Here is a 20060-nt window from a genome sequence, read left to right as displayed (position 1 = left end):
TGGTCGAACAGCGCGAATCCCAATGGTCGATGTTCACTGCATGACTTAAAAAAAATTAAATTATTACGTAATAACATTTACTATTTAGGTGTAGTATGTAACAAGGCTGCTACCCTCACAAGTTCGTTTGGTGTGTTCATTACTCGGCTATAGTATTTAATCATCTCATAAAAACATCTATTGGAAATTACTAATCCCATTATGGGAGTGTTTTTCCGCGCACCTAGGATGAATCGTAAAAGATGTAGATGTAGACATCTTCTATGTCAGTTTTGTAAGAGTTCTCGTCTCTCAAAATATCACTGTCGTACTAGTATTGGTTTAATTAATTAATTGAAGGGGGACAACATTGTTTTTTAAATTTAGAATAGATTTATCGCCAACTTTTTGTTTCAATGAGAACAAAGCTTTTTTTCCTTTTCCTTTTAAAGAATTTACCTCTTTCTTGGACTTACCATTGATGTCCTAACGTATCAAACAAATGAAATTATAGGATTTCACATTCAATGAAAACATTAAGACAACCCACGATTGGTTGAAATAATCTTCTCATTTGCATATTGTCTCAATAGTTACGAGCTGAAATAATCAAAACACTGATGTACGAGTGAGTCCAAGGCAGCAAACTGTTGAAAAACACGCGGCAAAGTACATCACGGCCTAATGGAATTTGATATGGTAGTTTGAATCACACCAGAGCATTCTCATACGTGATTTAAACATTTTCTGACGAAACAATTTAAAGTAAGTAAACTGGATAACGCTATTATTCTATTGGTGGTGCCTCAATGCTAAATCCCCTATGCTAAGATGATTACCACACACCTGTGCGAATTTATGTGGAATCTAAACCAGCCCCTCTAATAATACATAACTAACTCACTATATTTCGAAATTTTATGAATTCAATATATTATGAAAACTAATATTGAATAATAAATTCTTATTGCTAATTCTTATTTTTTCAGATACCTTCCGTAAACGAAGGTGTTCACAGTGAACGATGTTATATATTGTTCAAGTAACTGAAAACTTGTGTCGTGCACACGATCATTCGACGACTGGATTATACAATCAGGGCCACGTGGACAGGTGCCATTTTCGTTAAAGAAGCAACAACAACAACTTGGACCGAATGCCTTTTAAATTTAGACCGGAAGTTATAACAAACAAACTTGACGGTATTGGTATAGTTACAAAATGAGTGGGAAATGTAAGTGGTAGAGCCAGCATTGCCGATTGTGTACTGAATTGTAGTTTTCAGCCGCACCATTCATTTCATTAAGTGCGGGTTTTTATATTGCGAACTATTAGACCAATTTAAAATTACAACATATACAACGTACAACAATACAAATTTTTAAATTTTGAGATTATGCAGTCCGCGCGTACATGTTTGGGAACTGCGCATGCTCGGGTCTCGTTTCAAAATATCCGCGGAGAAGATCGTGGCAATTTGGTCAGGTGTTTCGATTTTCACAGGATTTTACCCGTTTTCTTAGTTCGAATAAAGGTAATATGAGTCGATCGATAGTTTCTACCGATATCATGCTTGAGTTGTGTGAAGCGGATCGAAATATAATTTCAAAAATCGTGTTATTTTCGGACAATTCCGATGTCATGGTGTCAATGCTTTCCTACCTTGTGTTATTATATGAGTGGTAGGCGAATGTACCGGCGACTGACTAACTATGCCGACCCCACTTCAGGTCATTTTTTATTATCCAAGAAACGTTCCGAGTGGAAGACGCACTGCATTTGCTAGACAGTTTTTCTTATCAAAATGCTAACAATTTCAATTACCAATTTGTATTTGGGAGATAAAAACTCAACACTTTTATAGAATAAAAGTTGTAATCGCATAATATTAAATTGGGATAACACGATTTTCAGGGTTGTGTCAAGAACAAGCAAGACTATGAGAACTTTTCCTTAATTCTTGGTACACGCTTTTATATTTACTAAGTAGGAGATTACAAATTACTTTAATATACATGAAATTTGCTATGAAATCTTTAAGTGTTTAATCACTAAGGTCAAATGTCACTTAAATTGAAGAACATTGATATCACTTATGAAAATATTTTAACACTATTTGTACAATCAGTGACCACAACTTTTCCATCATCAGTAATTGCTATACCCCTAAGGCTATTTAATACATCTCTACCACTAGCAATATTGGTTATAAATTCACCTTTACTGTTAAACATCTGCACTCTATTTTTGCCATCATTTACATAAATATTATCATTCTTATCAGTAGTAATTCCTCGAGGCCAGTCAAACGTGTTGGAGCAGCAACTAAATGCAAACATAAATACACCATCAGATGTAAGAACCTGAATACGACCATATCTTCCATCCGAAACTATTAAACAACCCTCACTATTAGTAGTTATAAACTGAGGATATATAAACTGGCATGGCCCTTGACCCCAACTACCAAGTGACTTAATATAACTATAATCTTCTATTTTATATAGCTTGATACAATGTGCACCATTATCAACCACATATATAACACCATTATTATGGTTGATAGCAATTCCACGTGGATTATGTAATTGTGTCTTTCCAAAACACTGTATAACCTTCCCATATTGATTACAAACAATCACTTGACTATTTCCTCTATTGCCCTCCCATGTTCCATCTGTAATGAAGTATGTATTATCTACTGATACTGCTACATCTATTGGAATGACTGGTTTACTATATTCTGTAAATTGTAACTGTGACTTTGGTCTGCCATAGTTATCTATAACCTGAACTCTCTCATTCTTACTATCAGCCACCACAATATCACCACATGTATTGATGCTCACTCCAAGTGGTACATCAAACATCTCCTGTTCCGTGCCTTGTCCCCCCATGGTTTTCTCCAATTTCATCAAATGCGCGGCAGAATCAACATCGATAGTCTGAAAAGTTCCCAGTACGCCTTGCAGTGTGATGTCGTCAGGATAAAACTGTGGAAGTGATTTATTGTCACCATTCCATGTTGTATCAAGTGACATCATAGTTTCCAGTTGATTTGTTGTTTCTTTACTAGTTTTCATCAGCTGTGCAGCACTGCTATATTGTAATAAATTGTTTATAAACGTTATTGTACCTGTCAGTAGTTCCTCAGTTGTTTTATACTGGCGCATTTCCCTCTTGATCTTTTCGTTCATTTTTTCATAATCAGTTTTTAATTTGCTCAAGTGATTTCTTTCTTCTTGTTTTATTATTTTTGTTAATTTCTCAATAGTTTCCTGTGAGTGCTTTTGAATCTGATGCTTTTGTTGCAAATATTGTTTTGCTAATTGTTCGGAATGTTTTGTGGCACTTACTTTACTTTGTCTTGCCTTACTTTGTTTTGCTTTCAAATGTTTAATGTAATCTGCTACCATATTACTTAATCGATCTGCTGCCCCATGCAAGTCGATCACTGCATGACCTTTGTGATTTGACCTCAAACATAAATGACAGATTGGTACTTGGCATTTCTCACAGTAAAGTTCAATGAGTTTGTCTTTATGGAAAGTGCAGTGAGTTGCATATGAGGCTATCGATTTGTTTTGTGATTTAGCCTTTGTAAACTCCTCGACAGTCATAATACGATGATGTTGACTGACTGGCATTTTTCTGTGAGCGTTGGTGCACGTTGTACACAAATCCATAGCACAGTCTACACACCTGTTTGTCGATGAGTTTTCTTCACAACCATGGCATGTTCCATGACATCGATGTCTTTCTTGATCTTCAATAATATCTATGACAGAATTAATTATCGTACTTGGTGGAAGTTGTTGAATATTATTCACGGAATGACGTTGTCTGCAGTTGGGACATTTAACCGTGCCACGTGTTCCTTTCAACTGCACCAAACACTGCTCACAGAAGGAATGGTGACATGGTAAAATCTTTGGATTCTTGTAACGTTCCAAACAAACTGTACAAGTCAGCAGATCTTCGTCAATCTTGTCAACAACAGATATTTTACCTGGTATAACTCGTTGACGTGATTCATAACCTTCCTGCCGTGCGACAGTGTTAGTCATTCGATGGTGTACATTGCCAGCTCCCATATTGCGACATGAATTAAAATGACAGAGGAGCAAGAGACATATGTATATAGTCTGCTGCCTGTAACAAAATAGACGGCTCAAAGCTGGCATGGTTTAAAGTACTTCGTTGTTTGGAAACAATCGGAAACCACGACAACTCGCTTGGCAACAAATCGATTGCGATCAACAAGGTCACATCGTCACTGAATTACCATGCCTGAAAATATTTCACTATTTGTTTTACATAATCTATTTGTTGGGTGAACCCAAACACAAAGGGCAGATTGGTACATTTCGCAAGAACACTCAATAAGTTTTTCTTGATGCGAACTCCTGTGAACTATCAATTTGTCTCGTAATTTAGCATTCATAAAATCATCATGAGTTGCAATATAATGATGTTTACTAACTGATATTTCTCTGTGAGTTTTAGTAGGCGTTGTACACAAATCCATTTCACAGTCTAAACACCTGTAATGCTTATGGCGGTAATAAAACATTGTTGATGAAACTGGAGTCGAGTCAAAGTGATTAGCCATACATATTTGCCTAGCATATTGTCTGTTGTCAGATCATTTAATCGTGTTCTTGTCAACTTCACAGTACTTTGCGTAATGAACATAGCTTGATCTCCACGTTGCCAGGTGCAATGGGAGGAAATCAATTTGTGTGACATGATGCCTAAAAGTCAGTTTTCGGTCACAATACTAAACGAACATCTGTAACTGAGACGACTTCATGGAATGATTGTTCAAGAACAATCTGAAAACCATGGCAATATCTTTGACAACAAATCTACCGAGTTCAAATTGTTCAAATACTTCTGAAAATATTACACTGGCACGCTCAGGTGGAACGAAGTGGCACGACATACGTAGTGATTATATGATATGTCATTTGCGTAGCTAGGCAACGTGTCGCGATAAACAGAGTCGTTTTTAATACGCGGTTTCGCGAACCTAGATGTGCTGTGAGGAAATAAAGATGATTTAAAAGTACATTTCACAATTTTTTTCAGAATTAAATACATGCCTGGAAGACGCACTGCATACGAGAAAGCCATAGACGTACATGCTATGTTGGTCAGAGGTCTATAGAACACTTCATTGTACATTATGTGAAAATTAGTTTATGAGCGTGTATCCTCAATCACCAATTCTATTGTTGTAAAAAGACAAATATCTTTTCAATTAAACTAGAATTTGAAAATCGGTGGACATGCATGCTTTATAAGCACCATCACTGACATCAACAATGCTACTGAGCACCCTCTACCAATCACACTACGTATACCATCACTAAATGTACTTGGCTCTATAGGGTTCATACCATTAATTGAATTTCCATAGACGACAATGTTAACATATGACGAGATTGCTATATGAAAATGATGAAGAAAGTTGAAAACATGGCTCAAAAATGAGAAATCAACATGCCAGTAAACAACTATATGAAAAAAACTAACATGTTGGCCAGCTCAAACTCTTACAAATCTCAGGTAAACAAGACACACCTACTGTATTTGGATTGCACCTAGAGAAATCACTGGAAAAACGCCAAGATTAGAACATCCAAATACACACAGAATAAACCCACAGGTACACAGTCCCTAAGTAGTAAACAAAAGACCACATGTTGGTCTCGGGTGATTACGCCCTCAAACAGGGTACACCCGAGAAAAAACAAATTTAAAAAATTTCATTGGTTCTTGCTAGGCTACGAGCAGCCATTGGTTGATTAGTGGTGTGAGACCTGTATGTCCATCCCACTATCAATATATAGTCTACTGAACCATTTTGCCAAGCTCACACTTCCCACACTGGCTTTAAATGTACTTTGACTGTACTGTAGAGTTTTTGCGTAATACTTAAAACCAATAAAGTTGTGAGGATAGTATCCCGGGAATTAAAGGGAACAAAATTAAAGGAGAATCTGGTGCTTTTTAGGATGATGTCAACTCTATGATTTTATTATACAAGACTGATAAACGAATGGGAAACGACCCATTAGTCGTGAAACAAACGATAAATACTGTTTGCACAGTTACTGAAAATGATTATTTGGTCGGTTTTACTTAACATTGAGATTACTCGGGGGATAGAAAGGATACAGATACCACTACTTCTTGTACTTTGATGAAATATATATACGACTATTGATTTTAGATTCATGGATGAGTGTGTTAGTGACTATTATCGTACACTGGACGTGTATTTTTCTTAAAGGGCGCAGTCGTCGCGCCACGCACGCGCGAAGTATATGCGTCTCATATAAACAAAGATGGCGACCTTGGCTGTTGCGCAGATCAACGAGTACAAACTTAGACATTACTAAGTTTTAATTAGGTATTTTTTAGGTGATTGGAAAGTATCGAAGGAGTCATTGGCGATTCCATTAGAAGAGCGCATTGGATTGTGGGAAAATCAATGTTTATCAACAGTACTGTCGCCGATGCGCTACGCGACGATTACTGCCCTTTAACTGATATGTTTCCATGCACCCCACCTGTGATAATAATTTGTTTGGTCTTATGTAAATGTGTGCACGGTAAACACTGGTTATTTACCTCTTTGCTAAATTCTTTTGTAATAATTGAAGAATGTTTAGTGCACTATCGTTTGTATTGGGCGCACTGTACCCGCGCCTCTGCAATCCCAACATATACAGGCATTTATGACTAGTCAACTGCCATCACCATGTTTACTGAACTCCATGTGTACTGGTCTCCCTGTGAATATTCAACTACCATCACCATGTTTACTGAACTCCATGTGTATTGGCCTCCCTGTGACTATTCAACTACCATCACCATGTTTACTGAACTCCATGTGTATTGGCCTCCCTGTGACCATTCAACTACCATCACCATGTTTACTGAACTCCATGTGTACTGGTCTCCCTGTGACTATTCAACTACCATCACCATGTTTACTGAGCTCCATGTGTACTGGTCTCCTTGTGACTATTCAACTACCATCACCATGTTTACTGAACTCCATGTGTATTGGCCTCCCTGTGACTATTCAACTACCATCACCATGTTTACTGAACTCCATGTGTATTGGCCTCCCTGTGACTATTCAACTACCATCACCATGTTTACTGAACTCCATGTGTATTGGCCTCCCTGTGACCATTCAACTACCATCACCATGTTTACTGAACTCCATGTGTACTGGTCTCCCTGTGACTATTCAACTACCATCACCATGTTTACTGAGCTCCATGTGTACTGGTCTCCTTGTGACTATTCAACTACCATCACCATGTTTACTGAACTCTGTATGTATTGGTCTCCCTGTGACTATTCAACTACTATCAACTTGAATGAGCTTCATGTGTATTGGTCTCTTTGTGACTATTCAACTACCATCACCATGTTTAATGAGCTCCATGTGTCCTGTTCTCCTAGTGACTATTCAACTACCATCACCATGTTTACTGAGCTCCATGTGTACTGGTATCCCTGTGACTATTCAACTACCATCACCATGTTTACTGAGCTCCATGTGTACTGGTATCCCTGTGACTATTCAACTACCATCACCATGTTTAATGAGCTCCATGTGTCCTGTTCTCCTAGTGACTATTCAACTACCATCACCATATTTACTGAGCTCATATGTACTGGTCCCTGTGACTATTCAACTACCATCACCATGTTAACTGAGCCCCATGTGTACTGATCTTCCTGTGATTATTCAACAACCATCACCATGTTTACTGACCTCCATGTGTACTGGTCTCCCTGTGACTCTTCAACTGTCATCGCATGTTTACTGAGCTTCATGTGTACTGGTCCCTGTGACTATTCAACTACCATCACCATGTTAACTGAGCCCCATGTGTACTGATCTTCCTGTGATTATTCAACAACCATCACCATGTTTACTGACCTCCTTGTGTACTGGTCTCCCTGTGACTCTTCAACTGTCATCGCATGTTTACTGAGCTTCATGTGTACTGGTCCCTGTGACTATTCAACTACCATCACCATTTTTACTGAGCTCCATGTGTCATGGTCATCACCATGTTTACTGAGCTCTATGTGTCATGGTCTCCTTGTGACTATTCAAGTCCCATCATCATGTTTACTGAGCTCCATGTGTACTTGTCTCCCTGTGACTATTCAACTACCATCATTATATTTACTGAGCTCAATGTGTACTGGTCTCGCGGGAGGTTCACTCTATATGCTGGTACTACCCCATGTGCGTTCCAAATTTAGCGGGAAAGCGGGGTGCTTTTCACCTTCCAGAGCGGGCCCACGTGGGAGGCAAATAGGCCCTTTTTAAAATTCTAATGCTGATTACAGATTTTTGAATATGTTTCATGTTGTTATATATACACTACTGAAAGGTTACAGAATATACTGGTCAAGTTTCAACCAACGGCTGTTAATATTGTACGTGTATTCGCTGATTACAGATTTGTGATTATCTGTACTAGTAATTAGCGAAACGAGCCATATACGTATTAAATATTATTATTTTCGGCAAATATTTTGTAAATATTGTGCGTATAAAACCCATTTTCACGGATTACAGTTTAATTTTTATTATGTGTGTTATCCCGTCACGGGTTTGTTTTGTTCCGTCGATTGCAATAAGCCGCGTACAGAAAGTCATTCCCCGACGTCATCCACACTTTTTTCGCGCCTCAGTCTCATTTGCATCCAGCTCCTGCTTTTTTTCTGGCTTTTCTGCCCTGTAGTCATGCCAAAGTCACCCGGAGCTGAACATAAAATTGCGCAATGATATCTGAGGGAATAAAAATCCTGGCAAAGTTGTGTGCATTGTGTATTAAACTATAAAATAAATGATCATATTCATAATCATATCAATAGTTCTCATCTTTCTTCATCTATCAATGAATGACACCAACAGGAGTTGCATACATAGTAACTTGTTTGAGTTGATTACACTCCACTTGATTGCAAAAAAAAGCAGAGAATGCTCGCAATATGGGGTAGGATGTTCTTAATATGTGTCTGAAATAGGGCACTGTAACTTGAAAAATAATGCTGCGATTGATTTGCTATTTTGCTTGCTGATAAAGGGCCATGAGTTGTGGTGCATATCCCAAAACCAGCTATGTAGGTCACATGACCTGGCCGCCATCTTAGGTAGAACACAAACCGGAAGTGCTCAATTGCACCACTTTCTGAGGGTCTAGGAACTTCCGGTTTTTTGTGTGGCATCATTGGCTCATATCTAGCAAATATCAGCAATAAAATCTTTAGCGGTCATGTGACATTGGCCGTCATATTGGATTTTGTGAAAATTGACAAAAAAACTTTTAAAATCTTCTTCTTAAAAATGGCTCATTCATGTCATCAGAAATTTGCTTTAAAGCACCTATGGCCATAGCTTTACAAAGTTACTGAAGCAGATTTTTGAAAAATAGCTTCCTTTGGCAGCCATCTTGGATTTAGTGAAAAGTGAAAATACGCTATAACTCATGAACAATTTGCCAGATTGACACCAAAGTTGGCATACAACATCCCTTCGATAAGATGATTATGTGTACATGAAAATATTTCCCATGATTCAAGTGGTTTTGGCGGCCATCTTGAATTTATCAAAAAAATGCAAAAAACCTCAAAAAATTATCTTCTTAAAAATTGCTTGCTTGTTTGAGAAGCAGTTTAGAATATGGCACCTATGTTGATAGCTCTACAAAGTTTTTGAAACAGATTTTTGAAAAATGGCTTCTTTTAGCAGCCATATTGGATTTAGTAAAAAGTGAAATTACACTATAATTCATAAACAATTTGCCAGTCATTAGACAAATGGTTATGTCTGTTGATTCTAGTGTGGTTCATAATAGCAAAATGTTTGTTTATTTTAATATTGTATTCCTCTAGTTGTGTTAGTTTAGCTTCCAGTTGTCTGACTTTCTCTGGTGGAGTTGCAGTGGTAGTGCTGATATTTTGGAAATGTTCAAACTATTTAGGATATGGCATTTCTTTTTGTTTTATTGCATTCTTTGGTTCTAATGTGAGCATTTATTTTTTTGCGATATACTTGTACATCTTTTTGTCAGCCTCTTCTATCCTGATTTTTTCTTTCTGTATCATATTTTGCCAGTGTTTGTAGTTCTCTAATCCGTGACACCTGGCGGCCATTCATTTTTCCTTGTGTGTATCAAATAGACAAGATGGAATTATGGCAAAACATGTTTCATTTTTGATATTTACACGTAGACTATGAAATATCCAAACCTGCTGAAAACTGAAAAAGTCTAATTGGTTAAACGATTGATTTGGAGTCATCTACATTGGGTGAACAGGTAGTAGAATGCCATTTAAGCCACACCACTAATATTACGGCGTTTTCTATTGGCTGGAAGTTGATATATGTCGACATGACTTGCACTGACACAGAACGAAACAGCACTTAGAACAGTAGGAAGCTCGCCCGTAATAGTCCCTGTCCTAACCATTGATTGAATGTAGTTGCTATCCAACTTCAGGGCGGAATCTAACGCCATGATTAGGGAATGCCGCGGCAAGTTAGCACGGAATACAGTGATACGCGCTGTACTCGTTACACTGGTTTTATAGATTGTCTTTTGTTGCTAATAAAATGAATACAATGTCACAATATTACGAATAAAACATTCTCGCGGTTACTAATTTAGTCTGCATAGGGATTGAACAATCTATTGAAGGTTGTATCAATATCCAACTAAAAAGAAAAATTATGTAAATACAGTACCGCTGTATTCAGGAGAATTATTCCGCATTACGTCCACGAAATAAATTTGTAGGTGAAGCATTTACTAGCAATAAACTGAAAAGGTGACACGCCTTCTACCCCAATACCCATTTTGAAATGTTGTTGCCCCACAATATTTTTTACTGCCACCGGATATGTCGGCCCATTTGCGTATACGTCGAAACTAGATCGGGTCCTACCAATACACATTGAATATTGAAATTTTGATTTCAATATATCAATTTTCAATTTAGATTTGTGCGCTATACACTCGACAATGTTGAATTCATCACATATTGTGATATGTTCATGGAGACATTTGTAAATAAATAATAAATGGTCGTATTATGTACCGCAGCTAATGTAATTTTTTATAACGTATTTTGTATTTTAATTCGACAAATGGGCATTTGAAAATATGGGTAAAATTCAATTTCCGTTGTCGTTGTCAATATTGAGAAATGATTTTTTGGCATAATCATATTAACTTTATGTGCCATGTATTTTATAAAATGAATGGCTGCCAGGTGTCACGGATTTTCAGATGTAGGGGTAATTTAAAATGGAATAAAACATGGAGAAGTTGCGAAACCCCACTCAAAATGATCACTTCCCTTTACAGAAAATGTAAACCAAAAACTAGTTTTTTTTTCAAATATGAATAAAAAAATCAACGGCTTCGACATCTAAAACATGATCAATGAGAGTGCACTTCGTTATTCATGACTTCAAAATTGATTTTGTGGTATATTTGAGACCGCATTGTGTGAACTTTCATGATAACTTGATAATGATAATTTAGGTCAATTTAAATAAATAATTTTCGAAATGGTTTTTCGTCAAATTTGTTTTTAAAAATATTTGTTATGTGTATATATGTTTAAAATGAAAGGAATCATAAAATATATGATATATTGATAACATAGAATAACTAGGTTGACCATCGATCTCTATTTGTTTTGACAAATATGGGTCGAATAATCAATTGTTTTCAAACAATTAATGGTTATTTTCAACCATAATCAATATTATGGTAAACAAATATATTTATGCTTGACGGGCACTGACTCACCTAATATGTATGATGCATCAAAATGTGTATTAAAGAAGTGACACATCATGGTGATTTCGGACAAAATGGGTCTTTTGTGCCTAAAAGTAATTGTTTAGCCAATAAATATTTGCCCACATGTGGGAATTCTTATATATGTATATGTATATGTAACACTTAATGATTCTAATAACTAATTATTATGGCAAATGGAGTACAGGACATAACTAATAAATACACAATATTCTGTATTTCTAATATATTTATCAATGAAGACACTTGCGCCAAGCTTTAGCAAAAATAATTGTCCAAGATCAGTATACAATTTTAACCAACATATCATGCATAAATATTACCTAATACTTTGCATTTTCTTGTTAAATATAGATTCAAAATAAAACAACAAAACATGATTTATGATATATGTACACAGTTATATAACTGTATATCATGTCTATCTAAGTGGAGTTGACATCTTATATCAACAGCTCTGAAGACATTGTTCAACTATATCATCTTCAAGCTGAAAGAAACAACGAAAACAAAATTATTTGCTACTACCATTATAACCAGCAGCTGTGATTTGCGATATATCACCATCACTGTCCCCATCACTTTCGGTTGCAGCAATACTGTTGTCATCTTCATTGTCATCCTGATCTTTATCTGGGATATCGTCTGGTTCAATGATCTGGGAAAGCATCTGATTGTAAGTAAACCAGACAGGTAGAAAAAAACGCCATTTACATCTTTCCATCCATGATCTGTGAGTTTGATGTTCTCCAGTGGATTCTGTAGATGTGCATGCTTCCAAAGATATAATTACACAGTGGCAATTTCCTAACCAGAACATCTTTGCAGTGTGGAAGCATACCAGCATCTATTTCCTTTATCTTCTCGAAAGAACTTTCTTGATTGTTTGGCCCCTTGACCATAGAGTGAACATACATACTGCTCTATAAGAGTGATGTTTTCTCCAAGTATGCTTAGTCCTTGAAGATGAACATGATTCTTCACAGCTTTTTTCAATGGAGTAACTTTTCCCTTTCTGTCAGAGCATGGTAACCGGGCAATAATTTGCAAACTACTGGACCGATGTGGTTTGCCAGGGTTATAATATTTACATATCTTCTAGTATTATAACTTGAATGTCCAAGATCCATCCACATATTGGCATTCACTTGTCTGGCATGATATAGCAGGTTTACCATGATATCAGTGTCTGTAGCACGGACAACAACATTCTGTCTTGGTATTGCTCTGGACAGCATGCAGAGATGGAACACCAAGCGGGTATCAGCTACCACATGTGAGAATATGTATTCAGGTACTTCAATTTGATCAACACTTCTCAATGGGATGATTTACATTAAAGGCACTGCTCCTCATGTGCAACAACATAGGTACATATTTGTCGTCCTTGAAACACCGGATGAGAGCCGTTATAATCTGTTTAATGCATATCTGAAGACTTTTGGGCATAACTGATCTGCACCAGTGATGTTAAATGATCCTTCATTCTTTATGATTTTGACATAACTGTCGATGGTGTATCCTTTTTGTTGGGAAATGACTTAGCTGAGCCGAAAGTGGTAGCGGATCCTAATGTTGTACGTCAGCCAGTTTCTGTGGTGAGTACTGAAACAGTTGCCGAATGTATTCCTGGTATTTTTCCTGCTTGTGCAGTCACTAGGGCTATGTCTCAGAAAACTGCTGGGCAAAGGAGTGTTGATAAAGATAAGTTAACAGAAAAATCTTGGTAAAGTATTAAATAATGCGCCAGACGAGGAGTATTTGGATTATAGTGAACGTATAGGTAAGGATAGCACTAATAAAGTTGAAGGGAATAAGCCAGATGTACCTCTTTCTAGGTCAAGATTGATCAGAGAACAATAGAATGACCCAGACACTTTAACTGTCAAGTGAAATTGACAGTGTCCCTACTGGATATTTTAAACAAAATGGTGTTCTTATGAGGAAGTGGCGGTCGCCAGTAGTGCCATCTTCTGAGGAATGGTCAGTAATAAATCAAATTGTAGTGCCGAAGGCATATAGATCTGAAATATTGAAGATAGCTCATGAGATTCCTATGGGTGGACATTTAGGTGTTACAAAAACTTTAAACAAGATTATTGGTCAGGTATTAAGCGTAGTGTCTCAGAGTTCTGTAGAAATTGTCATGATTGTCAGATAGTAGGTAAACCTAATCAGAAAGTTCCTGTAGCTCCATTAAAACCTATACCTGCTATTGGTGAGGCATTTAGTAAGGTCATAGTTGATTGACCAAAAACAAAGAGGGGAAATAAGTATCTGTTGACAGTTATGTGTACAGCAACGCGATTCCCGGAAGCTATCCCACTGCGTAATATAACTGCCTCAAGTGTGGCTAAAGCTCTTATTAATTTCTTCACTTTCGTGGGTTTGCCCAAAGAAATTCAGTCGGACCAAGGTTCAAATTTTACATTGGGATTGTTCCAGCAGGTGGTGTACGAGTTAGGGGCTCAGCAGATAATATCTAGTGTTTATCATCCCGAGTCCCAAGGGGTGTTAGAGAGGTTTCATGCAACTCTGAAGAGTATGATGAGAGTGTATTGTCTGGAGAATGAAAGAGATTGGGATGAAGGTGTAAATTTGTTATTATTTGCAGTTTAGAGACTCGGTTCAGGAGTCGTTAGGATTCAGTCCATTTGAATTGTTCTTTGGTCATGTGGTTAGGGGTCCGTTGAAGTTGTTAAAAGAAAAGTGGCTAGAAGAGGGGTCTAGATGGATGAATGTGCTTGATTATGTGGCTAAGTTTAGAAAGAGATTGAGTGAGGCGTGTGATGTGGCTCGTAAAAATCTAAAATCTGCTCAAGGCAAAATGAAATTATTGTATGATAGGAAGGCAATAGAGCGTTCATTTAATCTTGGTGATCAAGTGTTGGTATTATTACCAGTTATGGGTAGTACTTTGAGGGCTAGGTATCATGGTTCATATATAGTTCTTAAAAAGGTAAATGATGTCGATTATGTAGTACAAACTCCTAATCGGAGAAAATCAACCCAAGTATGTCACATTAATATGTTGAAGCGTTATTATAATAGAGATAAAGTTAAAGAATGTATGGCAGTAGAGTGTGAGATTGTTGGTGAAACTGAAGATGTAGAAATTGAGTGTAAAACGTTAGTTGATAAATTAGGGATTAAATTAAATAATTCAGAGATTTTAATGAATTTTGAGATGGAAATTAGTCACTTACCTTTTGAACAAAGAAATGATATTACTAAATTAATCACGCAATACAAATGCCTATTTTCAGATGTTCCTAGTAAAACCCATGTAATTATTCATGATGTTGATGTGGGAACTGCCTCTCCTGTCAAACAGCACCCATATCGCGTCAATCCCATGAAATTAGAAATCATTCGTAAATAAATTAAATATATGCTTGAGAACAACATCATTGAGCCAAGCGATAGCTGTTGGTCCTCTCCTTGTGTGTTAGTTCCAAAACCCGATGGCTCAAGGAGGTTTTGTACAGATTTTAGAAAGGTGAACTCTCTTACCAAAACTGATTCGTATCCCATACCCAGAGTGGATGACTGCATTGACAGGATTGGTAATGCCAGATATATTACAAAATGTGATCTGTTGAAGGGTTATTGGGGTGTCCCTTTAACTGACAGAGCAAAACAGATCTCTGCATTTGTAACTCCTGATAATTTGTACCAGTATAGAGTCTTGCCATATGGTATGAAGAATAGTGAGGCCACGTTCCAAAGAATGATGGACATTTGTTTGAGGGATTTGGAAAATGTGGAAACATATATTGATGATATTGTAGTATTTAATGACTCATGGCCGGCACACTTGGCGAGTCTTACTAAAATGTTTGATCAGCTTCAGAAGGCTAACTTAACTATTAATTTGTCAAAACCTATCTTGGTCATGTTGTAGGTCAGTGCCAGGTTAAGTCTGTTGTTGCAAAAGTGCGTAGTATTGTTGAATACCCCATTCCCGGAAATAAACGGAGTCTAAGACGTTTCTTAGGAATAGCGTGCTTTTATAGAAAGTTTTGTAAGAATTTTTCAGATGTTGCAGCTCCACTTATTGATTTACTTAAGAAAGACGTGAAATATAAATGGTCCGATGCATGTCAACGATCTTTTGAGAAAGTGAAATCTCTGTTGTGTAGCGAACCAGTGCTAATGGCTCCCGACTTTGGAAGACCATTCAGTTTGTCGACCGACGCCAGTGACATAGGTGCTGGTGTTGTCCTGTTTCAAAATGACGACGAGGGTATCCAACGTCCAATAGGATACTTTTCTAAGAAATTCAATAAACATCAACGAAATTATTCTACTGTGGGGAAAGAGACGTTAGCATTGGTTATGGCTGTACAACACTTTGATGTTTATATCTCTGCCTCTGTGAAACCTGTAATAGTTTTCACCGACCATAATCCTTTAGTCGTTCTAAATAGAATGAAAAATAAAAATAGAAGATTACTTAATTGGAGTTTACAGCTACAAGAATATGATCTTGATGTAAGACACATCCGTGGCAAAGACAATGTATGTGCCGATGCGTTATCTAGAGCTTTGTAAATAATTAATAAAAAAAAAATTATTAAAAAATAAAAAAAAATAGTATAAAATAAAAATTGCATATATATTTAAAAAAATTGATATAGATTGGACAAGTCTTTTGTGTACTAACTATTGTAAAAGAAAATTTGTAAATTTTCTTCTGTAGGAAGGAGGTGTTACGTACCTGTAATTTTATGAGACTTGTAGAGATTGATTTCATAGTGTTTGTATTCAATTAATATGGCTTGTGGACAAAAGATTGAATGCTCGCTAGATGAGGGCGTGGTGATTTCCAATTTTTGTGTTTTACCGATTGAGTATAGAAATATTTAAGTTAAAATATATTGTAATTTGGTTGAGCATATATATTGTGCAGGTTTTGAATAGCTGCTAAGTTAAGAGTTGGGAACAGCGTTACGTATGACATATAAATTACCTCCAAGCTAGGGAGTAGATACGTCATGCAAGGGTCTGAACCATGATCGACGTGAGGGGTCCGATTTGACTACGTAAAATAGAGAATTGCAGAGCTTGAAAGGAGTTGCAGAGCACGAGACGAGCTGCAGTGTTATGAAAGGAGTCCTCGCACGTGGTTGCTGCCCTTGCTGTATGCCGGATCCGTTTTGCTGTTGAGATAACGTGGTTGTGCTCTTCTTTGTGGAGTCTTATGACTGGCTGACGAGTGAATTCAAGAATTCGGAATATACTTATTATTTGCTAATCAAAACTTCGTTTCTCGTCGAACTGTGAGTACAATACACCTCGTCAAGACCGCAGACTCTCGCCGAATTGTTAACTCAACGAACTGGCACTGATTTAGAGACATGCTCATAGTTGAATATATTTTTGTAGTGATTATTAATGAAAACATCCACCTGTCATATTAAACTACTAGGTATTATTTGTAATGTTAATATTTATCAACCCTGGTCTATGCTCACTGTTATTACTGTCACTACTGATTGGACTAGTACAATAAATCTAATTTTGTAGCATTTTATTGTGTCATTCTTCCATTACCGGAAGTGGGGGCTCGTACCATACGTTAGTTTCAGGGGCTTGGTTCTATTTGACAACTAGACCTTGTCCCGGGGACGTAACAAACTGTCACATACAAAGTTAATTACACTTGCTTGTACACTACATAATATCTTCAGTACCAGCTCTGCTACCTTTCCAAAACTGAGAGACAGATCAGATGACAGTGACTGGACACAGCATCATAGAGAACTATGTCAACTGTTATTGGTTGCGCATGTACAATCATATGTTCGAGATGTTTGGAAAGTTTATACTTTGTTATTGTTATCTTCTTCAAGCCCAATCTTTCTGGTATAAGCAAGATAGACTGATCTGCCCAGCAAATCTCTTGTTGTCTTCAGCTCAATGACATTTTCATCTTTACATTGTATTTTGCTCTTTGTGGCAGAACTAGCAAGGTTTCTCACTTTTCTTCTTTGCAGTGGTCTTTCAAAACAAACATACTTAGCATGTCAGCTTTTACCTCATCTGGCATTTATTTATTTATTTATTTATCACCTGCCAAACAATAAAAATTGATGTTTTCAGTCAAAGAGCTGGCAAACAGATTCATAGTTGTCTTATCCACGTTTCAAAATCTGTTTGAAATTTAATAACTTCCTTGTTTCATGACTGGGATTAACATGTTTCTTTATTGCTTGCTTTTTTTCAAAGAGATGCTATAGTACTTCTTGTTGATCTAGTAATCGTCCAGCGTCTAGTTGCTCCTTGACTTTGCTGGAAAACAATGATCCCAGTTTGTTTGATGCTGCATCGGCATTGATTGTGCTCTCTAGTGCAGTGGACCACTGGTTGTCTTGCAAATGCATTAGTTGATAGTCTCTTTCAAGTTGTTGTATGATACCAGAATGGGCTATATGCATGTTCAAAAGTTTCAGATAGTATACAAACACATGTAATGTGCATAAGAAATGTAAATAATTTTCCCTTCAGCTTTATGCTGAACAGATGCACTTCATTTGTTCGTACAACCCTACTTAACAACATGTAGACGTTAACCATAAACTATAATTTCTCCAAAACACCATGTTTACCAGCTCTGGTATCATCACAGAATCTTGCATAGATCATCATGAATCTTTTGTACTCATCTGTGTCCTCCATATCTTAGATATTTTCAGATGTTGATGATTATTGGAACGTCTTTAGAGCTTCAACCAACTGCCCGTAATTATCGTTTGCTTTAGCCAGAAGAACAAATCTAGATGTTTGCTCTGCATAGCAGTTACGAGGAGCACATGCACTCTTCTTGTCTGATTATGTTTTCCACATTGAAATGCATTCAGAAAACCCTTTGTGAAGGCACCACTTTCCATTAATATGTGGGCTGCACCCGACCCACCAATGATGTATCCTATTACTGACAAATACAGGAACATAATATGGAATGCACCAAATCAGATAAATACATTGTCAAACTTAGGTCTCATAGTGTCCTGCAATTAGCAAGCTGGCTTGGTTATTGCTAGATCATAGGTTGTTGCAATGTAATCTTTTTCACACCCTTTAATATAACATTCCTTTTCATAGTCTCATTCACAACATCATGCCTTGTAGGAGGGGCTCCGATGTTTGCAAAATAACCCATTTTCTGAACAGGAAGATCATCATTGTGGAGTTCCAGCCAGACCACATTGGTACTCGTTTGTTTGTTTTACAAGATATTGTCCATGCAACATCTCTGGCAACACACGCATTGTAATTTACAGGCTTGTCCAATGTCTGTATACCAAAATTGAAATGTGATATCTTAATTTTTTTTAACTGGTTCAAGTTTCGAGACTTGTTTTGTATCTTCATAGCAGTAGGAGGTATGTCTGATGGTACTGGTAATGATGCTGCTGCTAATGATGAGTTTATGAAGGAGGCTGTCATGGTTGCCACTGTTGTAGCTGGTGATGGTGGCAACATAACTGGAACTTCGTTCTGGATACAGATACCTGTGTGTCATGATACATTGATTCATCCTAGTTGTCCCATGCTGATATTGTACTTATTCCTTTACACGCCTTTAGGCCATCAGGAAGAATACGATTTGTCTCAATAATTTGAGCTGCAATATCGGTTGTGTATTCTTCTGCATTATGATATACTATACAGTGGCCAAAGCTATTAACAATTTCTTGTACCTTTCTAGAACCTGTGATACTTTTTGAACCCATGCCAAGTAGTATGTGTTTAGCTGGCTTGGCTGTTTCACTAGTTGCTTTGAAAATATCTTCATCTCATGATGATTAACATCGTTCCATTCTCTGACTGGCTTTGTCTGTTGAGCCAGTGTACATAATCCCATAAAACTCCAGTAGTTCAGAAGGTATAGATTTGTACACTGACAGCATATATTGCTTCTACTGTAATTGGACTTGGGAGTGAAAAGTGATATTTTAGACTTCTTGTTGAAAAACGCAAGTCTGATTGCTTTGATATTATATAGAGAGGCACTACAGGTGGATTTCTCTCAGATTTGTTCATTCCATGATATCTTCAAATCCGATTCAGTAATATTCTCCATATCATGGTCATAAAATCCACGTTGACCAAAACCAAAACGGGAAAATGATCCATTTTGGTGTGACCCACATCGTGTTTTCCGACGGATTCAGCGGAATATATTGGGTACCATGACAA

At 37.0% G+C, this 20060-nt stretch overlaps 2 protein-coding genes and 1 long non-coding RNA gene across 3 annotated transcripts; 2 read left to right on the top strand and 1 right to left on the bottom strand.

Moving 5' to 3' along the window:
• The first annotated feature begins 582 nt into the window (after positions 1-582).
• Positions 583-1527, top strand: LOC146735449 (uncharacterized). The gene is made up of 2 exons (XR_014931072.1): positions 583-744; positions 969-1527. It is a non-coding gene; the product is annotated as an uncharacterized LOC146735449 (long non-coding RNA).
• Positions 1528-2072: 545 nt separating this feature from the next.
• Positions 2073-4073, bottom strand: LOC100372847 (uncharacterized). Its single transcript, XM_006823501.2, has one exon. The coding sequence runs from the start codon at positions 4071-4073 to the stop codon at positions 2073-2075; it is 2001 nt and encodes a 666-aa protein (XP_006823564.2).
• A 10071-nt stretch (positions 4074-14144) lies between these two features.
• LOC146735448 (uncharacterized) lies at positions 14145-16409 on the top strand. Its single transcript, XM_085506317.1, has 4 exons — positions 14145-14447; positions 14470-14984; positions 15396-15565; positions 15760-16409. Exons 1-4 carry the CDS (start codon positions 14145-14147, stop codon positions 16407-16409), a joined length of 1638 nt encoding a protein of 545 aa, XP_085362443.1.
• The last annotated feature ends 3651 nt before the right edge of the window (positions 16410-20060 follow it).

Source organism: Saccoglossus kowalevskii, chromosome 12 (genome assembly GCF_978046115.1).
Source record: "Saccoglossus kowalevskii chromosome 12, keSacKowa6.1, whole genome shotgun sequence".
NCBI lineage: Eukaryota > Metazoa > Hemichordata > Enteropneusta > Harrimaniidae > Saccoglossus > Saccoglossus kowalevskii.
Note: the sequence above shows the minus strand (reverse complement) of the source record. Positions and strands in the feature narration are given on the sequence as shown.

What these genes read in the sequence shown, in the direction of transcription:
- LOC100372847 (XM_006823501.2), bottom strand. Translation starts at nt 4,073, where the DNA reads ATGGGAGCTGGCAATGTACACCATCGAATGACTAACACTGTCGCACGG.
- LOC146735448 (XM_085506317.1), top strand. Translation starts at nt 14,145, where the DNA reads ATGTGTACAGCAACGCGATTCCCGGAAGCTATCCCACTGCGTAATATA. An exon ending in GTAGAAATTGAGTGTAAAAC is followed by an intron (nt 14,985 to 15,395) that starts GTTAGTTGATAA and finishes TCCCATACCCAG; the next exon opens with AGTGGATGACTGCATTGACA. An exon ending in GCCATATGGTATGAAGAATA is followed by an intron (nt 15,566 to 15,759) that starts GTGAGGCCACGT and finishes GTCATGTTGTAG; the next exon opens with GTCAGTGCCAGGTTAAGTCT.